The 19,737-nt window shown below is 35.5% G+C and overlaps 1 protein-coding gene across 2 annotated transcripts in view; it reads right to left on the bottom strand.

Moving 5' to 3' along the window:
• Positions 1–599: 599 nt before the first annotated feature.
• Positions 600–19,737, bottom strand: part of PCDH7 (protocadherin 7) — a 274,872-nt gene continuing 255,734 nt past the window's right edge. For both annotated transcript variants that reach the window (XM_062575424.1, XM_062575425.1), the window contains exon 3: positions 600–5,039. In XM_062575424.1, the coding sequence (XP_062431408.1) occupies positions 4,660–5,039 (380 nt within the window). In that variant the 3' untranslated portion in view covers positions 600–4,659. The remainder of the gene's footprint in view (positions 5,040–19,737) is intronic.

The raw sequence follows: 19,737 nt of genomic DNA, 5'->3' as shown, positions 1-19,737 counted from the left end.
CCCTCTCGAAGCTGACTTGTTCTATGTAGTTATGCTGGGAGGTAGTTGATTTTATTTACAAACTGAAAGACCTGCAGGTTCTTATTTCTCATTTTGCTCTGCAAAACTATACTAGATGTGTTGTTCTTTTTAACATACACATTTAAAGAATGATTAATGGTTCTAAACTTTGGGGGAAAGTTGGAACCTTGATGATAATTCAAACGTTACCATACTATGTGTAAAAATGCCATACATATAACCATGGCTTTTACTAATATCTTTTTTCTTTTACCCTTAACTTGAAGGTTATCTACGCGTTTTTTTTTTTTTTTTTTTTTTTTTTTTTAAGTAATGACAGCACTTGCTTCCTATTTCTGTTCAAAATGACAAGTACTTTATTTCTGAAAATGGCTGTGTACTGTCCTGACTATGAATAATTTCTGCTGAATTTCATTGTGTAGACAGGTAAAATCTCAGTTACATCAGCAGCTGAAGAAGTGTCTGGTTACTACAGCATCTTTCTCTTTGCTTTACAAGAAACAGGTTAAATATGCAAAGCAGCATAGATCTAAGTCAGTAAAAGTGGAATAGACTGTCGGAGAAAATACACTAGCAAATGGGCAACCAGTTGAACATGTTATATTTTAATTTGCAGAGACAAAAATGACAAGCAATTTATTTACATAAAACTGTACAAAAGCAAATTAAATTATGTAAATATTTCATAAATAGAGGTGGACTAGCGTTTAATACATTTCGCCATGTTTAGCATAGTTGCGTGCATAGTGACTCATAATAAACAATGATAAATTGTTCTCTGCTTCACTATCAACATCCAAGTTGCAGAACAATAGTCAATGATTAATATTACAAACAGATCGTACCACACTGAATGCAAGTGCTTTAAAATTTAGGAAGAAGATGTCTGAAAGCATACCCCAGGTAGCTGGAAAAAGAGGTCTTCTTCCTTGTACTTACGCTCTTCAATCATCAATACACCTTTACTGGTGGACTTTCATCTCTATTGCTATTTTATCATCTGCTTCATTCCTTAAGGAAACACTGTATATTTATCACCAAAGAAACACATAGAAAGCTATTTTGCTGTTCAAGTTCCTTACAAGTCTTTAGTGATGGCTGTACTTGAGGCAGGTTCATTTAGTTTACTCTTTATTTTCCTACTTGACAACTTCCTAGGGTAGCCTTTCAGCCAATCATTTCAATCCCATCTAAGTTCTTCCCCTACATAAAAAATAATGTTTGACTTTTCTTTTTTTTTCCTGAAACTCAGGCAGCAGGCCAGTCAGAAACCATATTGAATAAACATTGTGGATCTGAGATCCAAAATGAGCATTAGATTTTTAGGCCAAAGCTATTGAATATTCTAATACATATAAAGTTATATATTAACGCATCAATCTATAAAAGTGCCCTAATGTAAAATACATGCAAAGCTCATTTGAGTTTCCCATGGAAGGAAATAAAAAAGAATGACTCCAACACTGTACAACCAAAATGTAACGGCAGCTAAAAGCAAATTAAAAAAAAAAAAAAAAAAAAAAAACTTAACTGTCAATTTTCCTGGCAACATGAACTGATGACACTTTGCTAGACAACTATAATATAGACTGATCATAGTTTTCCAGGCAGCAGAATGAAAAACAAACGAAAACAACCCCAAACCCCACACAAATATTAATTAAAAAAACTCTCAAGACATACTTAAACCACAGCCTTGTGTTAATAATGCTTAAGACTGGTCCATTAACTGAGTTTGGCAAAAGGCTTGTTTTTAAATATATTATTTATAATTTCTCAGAAAATAAACACAGGTAAATATACAGGTTCAAAAAAGTTGGGAATAGCCCCTTGTCCCTCAGTGTCCAAACCCAACTACCACTTTACCATAATAACAGGTATAAAAGGCACAGTTGCATATTTTGCATTCACCCTAATTATTTTTATAGTTTTATTTGTTTATTTTTATATAAAAGCACTCTATTTATGGAGTGGCACCAGATTTAACCTATTTCAAATAAAAAGAAAAATACAAACACAAAATATATTGTGTCATGCCAGGTCAGAAGAGTAATCAGCATGTTAATAGTGGCTAGTTCTACTAGAGTTACTGTGAATACTTACAGTACATAGAATTTTTAAAATTCTTTCACACCCAGTTTAGTTCTAAGGAGATGCACACAAGTAAAGTACTTAATGACATGACTGCCTTATGTGGTGCAAAAATTGGTGAATGACTGCTGATCCATTTTATCTGAAGGTCTTCTATGACCTGTATTATTAGCTTTGTAGAAAAAGGGTTTAACGAGATATTGAAACAAGCTACCTAATACCTCTTTTTGTGTTTGTTTTTTAAATAAAATAAATTCTTCTTAAAGAAAAAAAATTCTGTTGAACATCTGTGTTATGCAAGTGTGTATTCTGTTGAAACGTGCAAGAAAAATGTGTATACATTACATAAGCATTTTAGAAGCATTTTTTTTAACAGGTACTTACAGATTATACAAAGCAGTAACTGCTCTATGCAGTCTCATAACAAAGTACTAGTTTGCATCTCTCCATATTACTTAAATAATTAAACATTAAAATGTTCAATCATTAATAAACTTTGATTTAATATTTTCTTTCTAAAATGTGCCCATTCATCATAACTGCTATACACAAACTAGTGTTAAATGACGAAAGTAAACTGGAGAGGGGAGAATGGAATGGCCAAACAGGGCACATCCCACTACACAGAGGAGCAGTGAAGTCAGAAGATAAATGTGATGAGTCGTACTGATTTTTAGCAACCTCTACTTTAGGATGTTTAAGATTATACTCTATGTAATTCTTCAAAGCAAGAAACTACCCAAAGCTACATCGTGACTAAAATACACTAGAGAGCCATCTAGCCATGCCTTAACATCAGGTTAAACATCCAGGGATGTGAATGCTTTCCCCCGTCCTTGCTGTGTCGGCCGATTGTCAGATTCATCTGAATGTCTGAGCGCAGTTTTTAATTATTACTAAATCATCAGCTACAAAGCAGCTAGCTGAAGTTCTGCACATTTTGTTGCTTTTATTGCACAAAAAACCTGTTTCACTTCCTGTTCCTTTCAAGAAGTGCTTATCATGAGAATTGTTACAGCCCAGAGCTCTTACATATCATGGTCACTTGGATTCTTTTTGATTTGTCTTGACCTACTACAGTGCAAGTATAATATTACTGTTTATTAGCCCATCTTCTACCTGCCCTAAGTGTTCTGAGTCTTGACATTGGTTAGTATTGCACTTCACTCGGCTTTAATGCACTTGTGTTTCAAGAAAACCTGCACCATATCTTTGACACAACTGAAGCAATTGGTAAGCTGCAACACTGATGACAAAAGACTTAGCAAGCATTCCTTGCACTCTGAAAAAAAAAAGGCATCGTATTTGACTTGTAATATTCTCTTGTCACTGCATCATACCATTCTCCACACTCTCCTTCCCATTCTCCTTAACACAGCCTTCTATTACTACTTTTAACTTTGATCATAAAAATTCCCTGGAACTGGTGGTATCGTACCATAGGCAGCACCTGCTGCAACATATCATGTCATTATGAGAAAAAAAAAAAAAAAAAAAAAAAAAACGAATCAGTTCCTTCGGGCATTCGACTCTAAATGCATTAGAAAAAAAAATAACATGTCAGCTGGGCTTGTGAACTGTGCTACTGTGCAAAATGTAACTGAAGGTGTGTGTATTATGTGTACATATGTACATTTATTTGTGAGTATATTAGTTTTCTAAGCCAAGCCCCAATACTCAGCAGTTCCCCTGATCCATAGTGTGATCTTTGGCCTTTTTGTTATTACGATCTTCCCAGCTAGATGTTGGTCTTGTCCAAAATAATGAGTTCGACGGTTTATTGTTACTGTGTTATGGTTTATGTGTTACTAATTGTGTTTGTTCACCTTGAAGTAATCATTACAGAGAAGGAGAGAGGAGGAGAGAAAGAGACACAGCAAGAACACGATTTTGTTCTACGGATAAAACTGAACCAGAGTTCAAGATTCATCGGAAGGTATGCCACGTTTTGGACTGCAGTCTCAGGCTGAATGTTATTTCTGTTGCTTCCAGCCTCAGATGAGAGGTGAGAATATTAAAGCTGTGGTCTTCAAAAAGTGCCTATTAATAGTTATTCCTCTGTATTTACCTCTATATCTGTATGGTTTCTGAAGGATTGTCCCTGGTGGGGATCAGCAAAATTCAGATGATATGTTTTGAATATATTTTCCCTGACCTGTTATCCTCAACAAGCCAGATGACAATCAAAGAAAACGAGTGGCTTAACTCATGCTTCTGCAGAGGGGTAACAACTGTGTGTTGTGTTCTTTTTAATCGAGCTTGTTACTAGGGGAGGAATTTGCAACCATAAATTTAGGAAAATAAAAATCGGTGAGGGGGAATTAGACATGCAAGTAACAACAATGGTTTCTACATTGTACAGTATAGTCAGGCAGACAGTATAGTTAAACGCCTGCGTATGGAGGCAGAAACGGCAGGCAGAGCTTTTGTCTCTTTGGTGGCCCCCTCTTTTTTGTTTCTTATTCTTAGTTAAAATTGTTTTCATTTCAAGACTTTTGCCCCTTTTCCTTCTTATAACATGAAAGGACTTTGTTGCTGCTTTTCAGCCTACAGGTAAACTTCTCTTCTAGTTAAAGTATTGACAGGAGATGGCTTGTATTCCCCTGTCTGTGTAAGGGGGATATCCTCTGGATTGCCTTCTTCATTTTTGCTGAAACTAGCCGCGCTGAAGGTCTCATAGGATGAGGTCAACTTTTTGTTAAGGAGGTTTCTGTTGCGATCACCCATGAGGGAGGCTTCTCCATTGGCCAGCTTTTCTTGACTGCCTCGTTCATCAACAGGCATGAAAGTGGAGAGTTTTGGCTGGCTCTTCTGCTTCCTTTCCGGAGAAGTGCGAACTGGCATCCAGCAGGAGTCCGAGTGGCCATACTCGTCACACTCTCGGGTACACTTCCCTGTCAGGGCTACATCTGGTAGAGGCCGTGAATCTGAAAGCAAAATAGAGTTGTCTTTACAAATGAATAATACTGCAATTACTTCTAATGAGACTGAGAATCCTTAAATTCACAAAAGGTATTTTAAAGGTTTTGGTAAGAAACTTTAATACATTTCTGAGTAACAATTTATTTTATATTGCATGTGCCCAAAAGCAACAAGCATATTTGCAGTTATCTTCAACCTCAAGTATTGAAAAGTAAGAATATTGTCACCTGATATGCTTATAAGTCAATCTCAAAAGCAAAATCATATTTGATATCAGTTACTGAATGAATTTTGATGTCTAAAACAGTCATCCAAGCACTTAATACTGCCATTTTTCTTGAAATTATTAAAAATACCTTTCTCTGAATTCTTTGTAAAGAATGTTTTGATGTTATATGAATGGAATCTAAGGTCTTGGATCCTGCAGATACTTATGAACATGATTAATGCCCCGCATGTGAGCAGCCCTGTTACTGACAATACATTCAATTCGCACATAATGTAAACCTTAGCATGTATTTCTCAGGATTGGGTTTTGTCCATACACTACACATTATATGAATGCTACATTCAACAATTAGTTGGAGCATACAAAGAAAACACTACTTGTTATAAGTGTCATCTAATGTGCAGAGATCAAGCTGGTTTGTGTGTGTGGGTGGGGTATAGTGTCAAGGAGAGAAATCTGACTGCTGCCTGAACTGATGCACTCTTCTATATGTGATGTGCAATGTTAAATGGCACTCTGCTCTAGATCATTGTATTTGAGTTTTCTAACTACCGGATATGTAACAGCCTTCACTCAAAACTACTAAGGTTAGAGGACTGCTAGACTGATTCCTACCTGCTAAAACACAGATAGCTTTTAATATTCATATTTTGATACTCACATTACAGAACTAGCTACCTTTTCTATTTTAAGAACTGGGTCAGATTCTTAAATCCTTGCTTTTATTCAGTTATGCCATACTTTAATGTGCAACAAATAACTGGAATTGCCTACAAAATAACACAATGATATTCAAACAAAGGTTACTGAGAACAAAAATGTACAGCTACATTTAATTTTCAAATTTATTTGATATGACTTTCATATGTTATGATTTATTTGATATAGCTTTTAGGTTTCTGTTTATTGAAAACAAAAAAAAAAATTATCCTCAAAATGAGCAAGGAGCGTCTACTTGGAAAGATAATCAGACACTTAATACGGACTGTAGCCATCTTCTCCTCCCTCTCCCTAGTTTTCATACATTATCATTTTACCGGTAATGAATTATGAATGAAATATTTTTTCAGAGTTCTAACAATTTTCACTGTCTTACTTACATTTTGCTTATTTTTTTCTTTACTTTTGGTTGCCATATGACATCCTTAAACAGTGACAATACCAGCTGTGAAATTTTTATAAATTCATAGCTTACTGAAGTAGCAAGAACAACTATTCCCAAGGTTTAAGAACAAAAAATACCCTTTTGCTTCTTCCAGAACAAACTGTTTTAGTTTAAAAGTATTTACCATGGGTATTTGCAGAGCAAGCATGTTGCATTTCAGTGTCTGCAGATTTAATCCTGACAGAACTGCAAAAGCAGTCAGTTACATTCCTCTTATTCTGATTTTTCACTCACTAAAACATTTATTTAGTTAGCAATTTGCTGAAATGTTGCAAAATTATACATGCTACTTATTGTTAACAACTGTCAACATTTTTATAGAATCCAGTGTATGGATTTTGAATAGTGTATAATATTTCATATTTCAATACGTCATTGACTTCACTGAGGAAAGAACATTGACATTTAGATAACTGAGTAATTCGCTGTAGCTAGGATGTATAAGGCTGGAGGGAGAGACCTGAGTGATTTTTTTTTCTTTTGGAGTTGTACCTCTTAAGAGTTTTGCACTTAGACACACTTTGACTACTACAGTTTTTCAATGAAGAATACAAAGAACGTGGACTGTTGTCAGCTTATCTTTTCTAACCACTGTCTTCTGGAGATGTATGCAAAAGGCAGAGATTATAAAAGGAATATTCTCTGTCAGCTAAATCTAGTATTATTGTTGCACTCCCTAAAGGTAAGAAGCATGGATAATTAACTGCTGGGCTGCACCTGATGTGCTTTGATTTTTAAAAAGGAAAATCTTCTTAATATTTTTTAAACAGGGCAAAACCCCCTCCCATCTAAATCTTAATAAGCTCTTCAATCAGTTCCTTAATTAATTTCCAAACAGTGATCATTAAACATAATGTTTACTATTAATATTTGAATTATTACTCTGGCAGGATATTTGCAAATACTTATCAAGGTAATACATTCGATGTTTACTTAAAAGATAACAGCTATGACTATGCATTTACTGAAATGGCTTTTGGGGGTTGTTTGATTGTTTGTTTTAAGTTTGAAATAGTTAACATCTTCCATTATATTTGATGGATTCTTTTTAGTGCAAACAAGGCTTGAGCACATATCACGTGGGTAGATAAAAATCCTTTCCATGATTCATTTAATCATGCCCTTGAAAATTTACCATTTGGCTTTGCAGTGTATCCATCTTGACTTCTAGACAAATGCAGAAATCTTCACTGCAAATCATGAGACTTGCTAGGCAATAGAGTTCTGTAGCGACAGAAAACGAGGCAGCAGCTTCCAAGTCGCTGTTTGGCCAAGTCTCCCTTCCACCAGCACTAGGCACGTACAGTCAATGTGCCCTTCTACTGCGCTGCTCGCTGGTATCTGCTCCAACAGCTGAATCGGGACAGCACCGAAACACACATTTAACCTGATGTGCTTATGAAACCCTGTTCCATTTAACTGCTCTTCTGTTTAAAAGATGAATGTAATTTCAGGAATTGTGGGAGGGAGGAGGGGGGAATCTTTTGTGTCTGTGTTGCACTGGAAGAAGCATAAAGCAGCCAATACTGTCATAGCTAAACTATTTCCAGTATCTAATCTGGTCAGTTAAGGACAGCTCAGGAGACAGACTGCAGTAGGTAACAGAGACCTTCTCTTCATCCTGAATAACTACCACATAGCTTTAGCTACAAAGTAATTAAATCTTACTAGCTCCCTGTGCAGACTGACACTCTATCCTACGGTAGGGACCTTATGCTCCTCTTTTCACGTGATCCAGCTCTTAGAGGTGAGAACAATCTCCGTATTTTTTTAAAAAATAAAAAGTTACTTTTCTCCTCTATCATAATTCACATCCAAACATATCTAAGCAACATCTTTTTCAAGAGCTCATCATTTTTAAGGTCAGGCGCTTTATTAGAGACCACACTGCTAGCTGACAGGCCTAACAAAATAAGACAGAAACAGAGAATGTCTTCACAATTGATAAATCATCAGTAAAGAGTACAACAGATTTCTATCACAGTTACATATTTTTAAACTGACTCAAGTAAGTGCTTTAAATGTCAGTTATTAACAACCAATTTTATCACAATGCTAATTAGTGAAAAAGTAAGCTTAGAGGGATGATAGCTCTTGTCATATAGAAATGTGTAGATTTTTGGTTTAGTTTTTATTGTACATACATAGACTACTAAACTATAACTCTTTTTGCATAAAATTATATTCAATGTTACAGTGAAAGATGTTATTTTGGAACGTTATGGCATCTCCATATCAGATTTAGGTACTGTTTGCCTCCTTACAAAGACATGGTAAACCTAGCCCATACAAAATTGATATTTAGGCATGTTTTGGAGCTTACATGTTAAGTGGCAACTTCAAAAGTGAATGTTTAGAGATCAGATCTGAACTTCAAAGATCTGATGAACACTAATTTACAGAGTCTCAAATAGGAGGACCACAAACTACTTTCTTGTAACATCCTTATAAGTTTGTACCAACTATTTCCAGAGTTTTAAATTCTATCATTCAACAAATATTTAAGCATTTATTAAGCATTTATTGACTAATTTCTGTGGTATCTTATGTTTTTCACTAACCTCGGTACAGAAGCATGAAAATTAACATTTTTTTTACACGCTCATGTTTCTATTGATTGTGGCTGGCTGTTGCTTTTAGGCTGGAAGGGATAGCTTGTTAGCAAGAAAGTAAGGCACTTACTTAATACAGCAGAGTAGGAAGGGGAAATGAGGTTCATATCCAGTTTAAAGCCCAAAATTTAACAACCAAAATATTCCACCCAAGCAATTTTCCACTTTCCTCTCTCCTCCCACTCCTTATCAAGAGGGTCAACATATTTCAGCAAGTGCAGAGAAGATATTACGAACACAATAGTCAATGAGTCCATGATATAAATTACATGGTCTTAACATACACAGCTGTTGCAGAAATATCATCTATGATGCACACCTATTCTGGCCCCACACTTGGAACAGATCATTCTTGCCCAATATATGCTATATAAACCCAGTCTTAGCAATTCATCCTGATAAGGCCCCAGCATGAGCACCATTTTGGATGTTAAAGGCTCTTCATTTTCTCATCCCACAAAGCCTCAGGCAGTCACAGACTAAAGCAGTCATGTGCTCTATTCCACCTGCTAGCCCCTGGAGATGTAAATCAGTCTTGAACAATACTGCATCCCAGTCCAGATACAGGACTTACTTTGAACATTCCCAGGGAGCAGAACCGTGCCCCAAGAACGGCCGCCTTCCCACCCGTAGAGCTCTTCTGCGGCTGGGACTGCAGTGATCATGCAGCACTACGCCAGCGCGACAGTACTTCCTAAACAACGCAGCTTTGTCTGCGTGATCTGAACAGTCGTTGCCAGATGCAGTTCTGAATAGCATCTATGACAAATCAATGACTACACGTGGATTTTGCAGCCTTTCCCCACTGAAGGGCTGTAACATCTCTGCGTGGTTCTAGTTATTGAGGGCCTGTACGGAAGGTCTCTGCAGTCACTCCAAACTACCACAGAAAAAAAAAAAAAAAAAAAAAAAAAAAACGGCTAAGGGTAACTACTGTCTTATGGTAATGACAACAGTTATGTGTTTGGATGAAAACTATGCTAAGCCACTTCTCACCCCACCTTTTCCTATACCCTATATATAAATATACTGCACTCAGAGACCCATACCACAATCAAGTGAAACATCACTAAGCCCATAAAATTAAATAAGAGTCCATTTACATAGCGTTTATATTAAATGGTTGTTTGTTTTATGAGCTGTGTGATTGGAGACACAATAGAGCTCTTAAAGTATAACAAGTATTGACTACATGATCAGAGAACAGTAATGCAGAAAACAGCTGAGAGGGTGTACAATGTACAAATTCACTGTTTAAGGGGGGGGGGGAAGAAAGTAAAAAAGCTGAGCTGTAGTGATACAGAGCTACAGCAGTACTGTCCATGAAATTCCTTCCTCCTAATTGCAGTATTTCAGGAACTGCACCCCATTAGTGCTGGGGCATATTCTGACATGCCAAGACACTACTAAAATACTTAAATATCTTTGAAGGCCTCAGCAACTTTTCTCTCTGCACCTTAGGCTAAATACAGTTAAACAGCAATTGAACATATCTCAAGAAGCATTTACTGCCCCAAGGCTTGGACCGCTGTCATTCTGAATGTGGCACTATCATGTACTGCAGAGATAGCGCATGCCATCTCTAAAGCAGTCCTGCTGAATAAAGTCAAACATAAATCTGCTATTTGAGACATGCCAACTGCACTGCAATGTTAATTGCTTTTGGACCAAGAAAAAAAAATCCATCTATATCATGCCCAATTCTGAAATTATTTTCAGTGCTTAAGAAATAAAATATTTCAGAGTACAGAAAGGTTGCAATGATTGAACGACTAATCATATCATTCATATCGTAGTCATTAAATCATATGCAATGATTGAACAACTAATACTAAAAAAGAAGGTACGACAGCGGGATATAAAATAATGAATGCTGAACTTACTTATTTATGCTTTTGCTTTTCTTCTAAAAAGCAGAAAATGAGAGTGAGAACTTTAAATACTTTACTTGAAAATGACAAAATAACATTTCATAGGATAAGCAAGATCATTGCTGTAAGTGTGAAAAGTCCAAGTACTTAGCTAGTTTCAAGACAAACGAGAGTGGAGTTTTCAAAGCAAACACAAGGAGCTACATAGTCCGCTAGCACTAAAACTAATAAAAGAGAAAAAAAAAAACAAAGTAAGAAAAAGGAAACTAGAAATGGTAAGTTATTCTTTAACATGTATTTGGAAAAAAGCTCAAGTGAGTGAAAGCATATTAGCCAAAAGAAAATGCTGCTGAGTGAGAAAACAGTAGTTTGCACGTACCTAAAAAGTTGTAATAAGGCAAGAATAAAGAGAATCTATTTTGCATGCCCATAATGAAAAGAACCAAAAGCAATGGCTTAAACTGCAACAATGACAAGTCAGGTTAGAGAACAGAAAAGAATTTTAAGGATAAATGGTTGTAAGGTTGGATAAAAGGATGGAAGGTTGGTCTGCACCATCAGAGGGTTTTAGGAACGGTTAGACAAACTTCTCTCAAGAGTAACCTAGGCATAGCTAATCCTACCCTGGGAAAGGCAGGATGCACTAGATGACCTCTAAAAGTTCCTTTTAGCTCTTCGACTCTGTTAATAATGATTACTAACATTTATATACTTTGGCTTCAACTCAATCTCTAACTGTTTTTAGGTTAAGATTCTTGACTTTGCAATAAATCAGCCTTAAAAGCTGGGCTTACATTCAGCAAAAAGTGAATTTTTGAATGACATCTTGCTTAAGATTTTAGGTTAACAGAATTACAAAGAAAAAGAAAAGAAAGAAAAGGAAAGAAAAGAAACAAAAAGACAGTAACATTAAAGAAAGTATTCCCAAATTCCGAAGTTCCAGTATTAAGGATTGAATTCTGCTTCTACATGTAGCAATGCAAAACAATTATGATGCTCTGAAGTCCATTAAATGTAAAATTGGTGTAAAAGAAACTCTCTGTAAAGCAGAAAAGTTATGTGAAATTTTGGGTTTGTTTTGCATTGCATCATACCTGCCTCTCTCTTAGGGAGGAATAAAAGTCAAACAGATGAAAGAAGACACCAGATTTACATGTATTTCTTTCATTCAGTTAACTGGACTAGACCAGACTAGCTAGCTATTTTAACATGACACATACAGGTTAACCAAAGAAATATTACGCAAGTAATAAGATCTTAGTTATGTTTCACATTTTCTGTCATTTCTATCACAATTGCCTCCAGCAGTTAAAGTTACACACTCTGTAACTCTTTCTCTAATTATAGAATGACTACAGAAAAGTTTCCTACCTAAATTAATGTTTCTGCCAGCTCTGTAGTCCTGCATCTGTGATCTTCAACAAACCATCAATACTTCCAGTTTGACTTAAAGGCAGTTCATAGGAAAGACAGTACAGCCATAGCTTTTTCTAAGACTAAAAACTGCACTTATTCTTTTCTAGGCCTGAGTCACATTAATCAGTTGGTTGTTAGCAGAGAATCACATATCACAGCATAGTTTGTATACACTGTTATGTGTAAATGAAATCTAATTCAACAGACAATTCTAGGTAAATACTAATTTAAAATTATGATTACATAATGGCATAGAAGGAACTATATTAGAAACATATAGTTTTCTCTCATTTGTATTTCTTGTGTAGTTTAGACTCTGGTATTTTATTTCAATTCACAAGACCAATTCCATAAGCATTATGAGGACTAAGAAGTACCAGCTTATGTGGTGCCAGTGGAGAGTACTGTACTAAATGCACCATTCTGAATTTAAAGTAATTCCCTAGATTTTAATTTTCTAGAATTAAACGTAATTGTTATGAGCCTCCTTGTAATCCCGCTAAATCCTTTGATAGCCTGTTTTACTTCTATCAGTGAAGCGGCAACAGATCTTTTAGAAAAGCAGGACTTACTGTGGCTTCTGAAGTAGCATAGACATTTAAGATGTAGGACACATTTAAGCTGTCTAATTGTTCTGCCAGTCTGATGCTAAAGTATTAATCTGTCACTGTGTCAAATTACATACCTTTAGATTTTTCAGTAAAACGTGTCTGTGCTTAACAAACTCTGAGCTGAAACAATTCATGGAGCAATTAGAATGTCAGCTCTCCTAAAGATGACTTAGGGAAAGTCTGAATCAGAGCTCAAAAGTCAACATAATTTCCTTGATACTCATGCCAAAATGGAAGGACTGCAGGAGCTCTAGGGGAACAGAGTAGCTAGCAGCAGTTATTAGCTCACCTCAGCTGTATACTGTGCCTCTCTCTTCATTTTATATTTTGGTATTAAGACTTTAAAACTGCATTTTCTTTACTAGTTTCTCTACCTAGTGTCCATTACTAAGAGTTTTGCCACAGAAGAGAGAAACAGGCTTACACAATTCTTCCCTCCCCTCCCGCCTTGCAATTTATGCCCACCTCATTCAAGTTCTTTTTGGAGTTACTCCAAGTGACATTTTCTAGGGGATATTAATGAATGCACTGCTGCTGTTTAGACATTAAAAACACAATCCCAGAAGATGTTAAGTGCTATCAAATCTCACAGAGCACCCAGAACCTATAACAAAGGTTGAGCATATAGAAAAAGCAGTACCATGACAGAGTTGAAGGCTGTCTTGTAAGTTTGATCTCTGTTGGAGTGACATAAAGATTCACTAGATCAGGGTAAAGTTTACATTCAAATAGGACTGATAACAAAGAAAAGAAAACCCCACACATATGGCTGCCTAATTGTTTACCACAAGGAATGAAAAACACGTGTATCTTTTCACAACAGCAAAACCGAATCACTTGTGATTATGGCAAGAGCTGAATCTAAAATATCAAGTTCTGGTTGAATGCTTCTGTGCTTAAGTTAAGGATTGACTTTAACGGAGAATACCAAATCCTTTCTTTTATAGCTTTCAAGAAGTTACTTTTTTCCTAACGAGTTTTTCTGCTACATGAAATACTAGAACTGATTATATTGATAAAGCCACCGTCTTCCCAAAAATGAAATGCCTCATATTACAGTTCTACTGTATAGTATAAAACATTGCTGGACTCTACATCCTATCACATTACTGCACATACAGAATAAAATATTATATAATAACATACATTAAATAGTACTAATTATTTCATAAAAAGGGCATTACTCCTGTTCCCAAGAGATTTTCTGTGTTTATTTTTTGCAAATCCTAGATTGTCAGGACTAAACTTAATAACTGTAAAATGTGCTTAAGCTCTATTAATTTATATTACAGTATTTTAAAATGGGGAGTGGGAGTTAAGAAAGTTCTCCATGTGCTGCAGGCAAGTAACCTCTAAATAATGCAGAGCTCAGCATGAACAAAAAAACCCAAATATCTTGTGACTACTTGTCTTTTTAGTAACTGTCAAAAAGAAGCTGTGTTGTAGGATGAAGAATAGCAGTCACCTAAAGGATTCATTTAGCCTTTATAGGTAATGAAGGAATCTTACCCTCTCAAAAGGGGGAAAAAAAGCTCACTTATCTGTTCATTGCCTAAATATTTGTCTCATAAATACAATTAGAAGTTTGTAATTTTACATATCTAATCATGCTAACAAGAATTTGGATACAGAATCAAATTTAATTCAATTCAGTGAATTGAAAAGTACAAAGAATGTATTTGCGTTAGTTTAGTTCAGCAGAAGATCTATGTGCTGCATAGAATATGATAAAAATTAAAATACAGAACAATTTAAGATTATTTTATTAATACACACTTTTCTGGTTTCTAAAGTATCCCCCAGAAGGAATGGGTTAAATGATATTAAAAAATAGTGCTCACCTTTACTAATTATGAAGCATAACATATAAAGTTATACAAATGAGGTGCAAATGGTGATATTTCTACCTGTCAAATGAAAATTAATGTTTTATATGAGTAACTAGGTACTGATTTTATCTTTTATTTCATAGCAGTGGCTTTTGAAGAGAACTGAACGTGGTGCGCTTAGAGGTATATAGCATCATATTGGGAGAAGGAAAAAAAGAAGGGTTGTTTAAATGATAAAGGAAATTTGTTTGTGACAAAATTGTAAATAGTGACCAAACTTGGACAAAAGATCAACTAGTAAATTCATTATGGACAAACACACACACACACTATCCTCTCTTCTCTTACACCACCACAGAGGAACGTGCCATGGTGTCACTCTGAGCTTTAGATCCGTCACCTTTATAATGCCCTGCAGGTAGGTGCTGCCTGAGAGAGGTTGAGAAGGAATGAGGTAAGAGCCGACTTATGCTTGTGGCAGAAACTTTGATAATACACATGGTTGCAGATGGAAGAACATGTTATCTAGTTCAAAGGTTTATTTCAAACTTTTTTTTTTTTTTTTTTTTTTTTTTTTTTTTTTTTTTTTTTATATTTGCACATAATGAAGATGATTCAGTGGAGTCTGTCACAATTTCTGGATTTTGGCCAAAGTTCAATTACTTTTTTATCCTCAACTTTTCCTAAGAAGAGGTCAAATTTGTCACTGAATATTGTGTATCTAAGTGGAAAATAACACAAAGAAGCTTGAGCTTCTGTTATTTAAAGTTCTGATAATCTTTCATCGAGATGATTCATAGGAGGGGGGTTGTCTTTTGTTTTGATAGTGAATATGTGGAAAAGTCTTCACACCTTAAAAGATGGAGAGCCAAATAGAGAAAGACAATGAATATCTCAGTGTGATTTATTTCCTGTTCAAAGGGATTTTTTCATTAATTTTTTATTGATTTTCAGCTGTGTTTGCAGATTACTGCTAGTGAATTAATTACAAACATCAGCTCAGAATGGTTACAGACTTATGACAGATTCATCTGGGTTACAGACCATTAGTAATTAAGTGTTCAGCATTGCACTAATTCCCCTGGTGCATGTACAGTAGATAGACTGTAGTCATACACATGAATCATAGGGATGTTACACAAAAAGGGAGACTGAAGAAAGATATTGTTTATCTTACTACAAAAAAAAAAGTATAATACAAATTTTAAATTGGATGGACAGGCAAGTGGAAAGATTAGAAAAAGGCTGAATGAAACAAAACAGAGAAGACAAAAAATCAAGTTTTATTTGTAAAGGCAAGTCTAAAGTTGTCATAAATAGCAATTCCAATCCTCCTCGTGCAAGTGGGAATGTAATGGAGCCTGAAGGGCGCCTCACAGTTTTCTGAATCCCTCTTTACCCTAGGTCTTTAATTCTCTCAACAGTTATATGAGGTAAAGATGTATAACTCTTACCTTAAAAATGGATCTGTGTCTTGCTGAAAGTTAAAGGCAAGACAGGACTTCAGCTGGAGTGTCTAATAAGCACATTAGTCAGAAGCTCTCTCTCACCCTTCGGATCAAGGCGATATTTTGGGATTGTTTTACTAGCTGTTAGGTAAGATTTTCTTCAAACTTCCTAAACCACTTGCTTGAGTGGGTAGTTGGACATTTCTATCTACAAAAACGGAATCAGAATCACAGAATGGTTGAGGCCGGAGGGGACCTCTGGAGATCATCTAGTCCAACCCCCCTGTTCAAGCAGGATCACCTAGAGCACACTGCACAGGATCACATCCAGGCAGGTTTTGAGTATCTCCAGAGGAGACTCCACAGCCTCTCTGGGCAACCTGTTCCAGCGCTCTGTCATTTGTGTCAGTCCATTCTCTTGGATTAGGAAGGTTTAGTATTGCAATTTGTCTTCTCTTGTATTTCACAGCACAATATTAAAATTAGTCTATACGCTTTCATTAGTTGCCAACATGTACACCCGTCCCCCTAAAATTGAATGATTTTAAACCTCAGTGAATCTGTTATTCATCAGCTTGCAACACTTCCAGATTTCTTAAGAAGTGCATAACATACACTTTGGATTCCTGTTTAATAGCCACTAGCCTCTTTTTCAAGAATGAACCAGATAATCTCCTGCTTGTTTCACTCTTGAGGATCAAGAAGTTTCCTCCAGTATTAGTTTATACTTTCAGTCAAAATCCAGTAAAACTGTCAAAAGATTTAAAACTGAACAATGTTAATTTTGCTCCACTTGCAATGTATGAACAAATTCTTGACAATAGGCAGAAAAGAAACTAATCACATCCACCAGGATAACATAAAATACAGCCAAGCAAAATATATTAAAATAGAGGGCAAACACTTCTTTAAAAGTATATATATTGAAGAAAATGATGAGATTAGTGGATTAAGTGTATTGATTATAGTATCAGGAAATAAAATCATCCTCTTGATTACTCCCAGTGTAAATCCATAGTGTCTCATTTCTGTTAATCCAACCAAAATAAGAAGCAGTTACAGAATCACTCGAGTAGCTACTGATTATTTTGAAAAGTTTATAACTGAAAGCAGCAGAACAAGGCCACGGAAATTAAATGATTAAGAGGGCAAATATTAGAGGTGGGCAGAATATAGAAGTAGTGGATGGCAACAAATTTATCAATCAAATATGCACAATTTACAAAATTTGTCTGACTTTACAACCAATTATTATATACAGCAAAGGAGTAAGTTGGACAGTAGGTGATTACTATTTCAGATAAAGTTTTAGTAAACTCTTGATTTTCTTTTATGAAGTGGATTGCATTCTGTTATCCCCGTAGCAATATGTGGATACAACATTTTTGCTTTACCTTGGCTAGATCTCATGGCACATATTTTGTGGAGCCATCTTTCTGCTGTTCAGACTATGGTTTTCTGAACGGAAAACATTAAGTAGGAAATTGTTCTCTGCACAGTGTTTTAGTCCCTGTCTCTCTTCTCAGATCACAATAAAGTCATCAGCTGGGACAGTGGTTTTTGTGAATATAAAACACTGTTCCTTGCAATAACTAATTTATTAATATAATACATTGACTCTCAGATGTAACAATTAGTTTCTACTTTGGTCACATTTGAACTTGCATCCTGAGGCGAGAGATTGTATGCCCAAATATAAATCACCAGAGGCCCCGTTATTCTCAGGATGTAATTATTATAGGAGAACTATTCAAAGAGGAAGGAATGCTCCTGAAGTCCTACCAGGAACTAGTCACGGTGCTTAGATATTTCATTGCCCCTGTACAGCGGTGAGCAGTAGAGAGAGCTGATGACAGTATTTCATAGCCTTTTGTAAACAAAGCTTCTCAGGTAGAGACCCATTACGTAAGGCCTGGACTAGGCATAGTGAATAAACTCTCAGTCCTCAGCGGTGGATACCACTGATTAGCTGATTAAATTTGTGCTTCAAGATGCTTAATTTAAAGGGACTGGTAAAGCATCTCCATATAGATATTCTTTTTAAAATCAGAAATGGGTTGTGAGCAAGATAAAACTGCATAACTTTGAAAGTGATCTATTTATTTTTGGCTGATGGAAATGAATTGGGATAGGAAAGAAAGGGAAAAATTAATGTTCTGGAAAACAACAATATCCCTATTTCAGTATTAAGACTCATATTTGAATGTGCCTTCAGTGTGATGTATCAGACGGTATTTTGAGAATATTATTTTTTATTAGACTACTTATATATACACTCACAAATCCTTTCTCCATCAGGTATGTGAAAACTCACTGAATACATGGCACTGCAATAAGCAGCTAAACAATTTCTCAAGGCATGCTGCAGCCTACCAGATTTTAGACATGAACTGCAATTGCATATGCCTTTAGTATTGTTAAACTTATTTCGTGCTGCTGCAAAAGTATTTTATGAGGTTTTCTCTGTTTCTATTTACTGATGCTTTTAGTCACTGAAAGTAGGGGAGGAACAGAAAGAGGTCAAAATTGACAGCAAAACTGAATCAGTGCTTCTTGTGCCAATGAAATAGTGAAAAACAGCACTGTTCTTACAGCAACAATAATGAATATAAATAGACAAAAGGCTCTGAATAGCTACTGGGAGAAAGAGAATAAGGCATCCATTTCAAGAAAAAAAAATCTTTTCCTGCCATCACAGATAGCTTTGTGAACTGGCTAAATTAGGATGCCCTTTAAACAATTTTCATGCTTCAAGCAAAGTCTGTGAAAGACAGGTCTCCCTTATTTTCCTTTAAGAGACCAGACTTAATAGGTTGAATTTTACTCCTGTTTTATTTCTCATGTCAATCATTCTCAGTTAAAGTCTCTTACATCTTTGACATAGTTCAATACTTAATATAAATGTTTTATTCCCTGGATTTATTGTCTCAAGCACACATCTCTCTATCTGTCTACAGGTAACATTAGCAGAATGTAAGTGCTGCCCAAATAGTTGTCAAAGGATAATTAAGATTTGCCAAACTCTTCTATCCATTTCAAAATTAAATCCCTAAGTAAAGCTATAACTCTGTATCAAAGTCATTTACTGGACTAGGTATATTTATCTAATTTTCTTCTGTTATGGAGTGCTGGACACTGCATCCAAAGATTAGAGAAACAAATTTGTTCACTTTTACGACTGATACCATTCTAAAAACACGTAAACATAAAAGTCATTGGAGAGATGCTGCATCAATTAAATCCCAACAGATTAGAAGATTTTTGTCTGTCACTAATTGATTCCATGGATTTAGTGTATTTTACATTGCTATCTATTCAAAACTCAATAGAGAAATATCCTGTCTCTAGGTGAAACTGTTTGAAAATAATTATTTCTTCTTCTAGAATAATGAAATAGCAATCTGCTATGAGCTTTATCATGCTGTAAGAGAACAATACTTGTTAACTTATAACTTCTTTTTTATTCATTCAGGGGTTTTGAACTGAAGTAACATTTATAGAAAAATAAATTTAGGGAGGTAG

The sequence above is a fragment of the Rhea pennata genome, chromosome 4, assembly GCF_028389875.1.
Source record: "Rhea pennata isolate bPtePen1 chromosome 4, bPtePen1.pri, whole genome shotgun sequence".
Lineage (NCBI taxonomy): Eukaryota > Metazoa > Chordata > Aves > Rheiformes > Rheidae > Rhea > Rhea pennata.
This window is presented reverse-complemented; position numbering and strand designations above follow the sequence as displayed.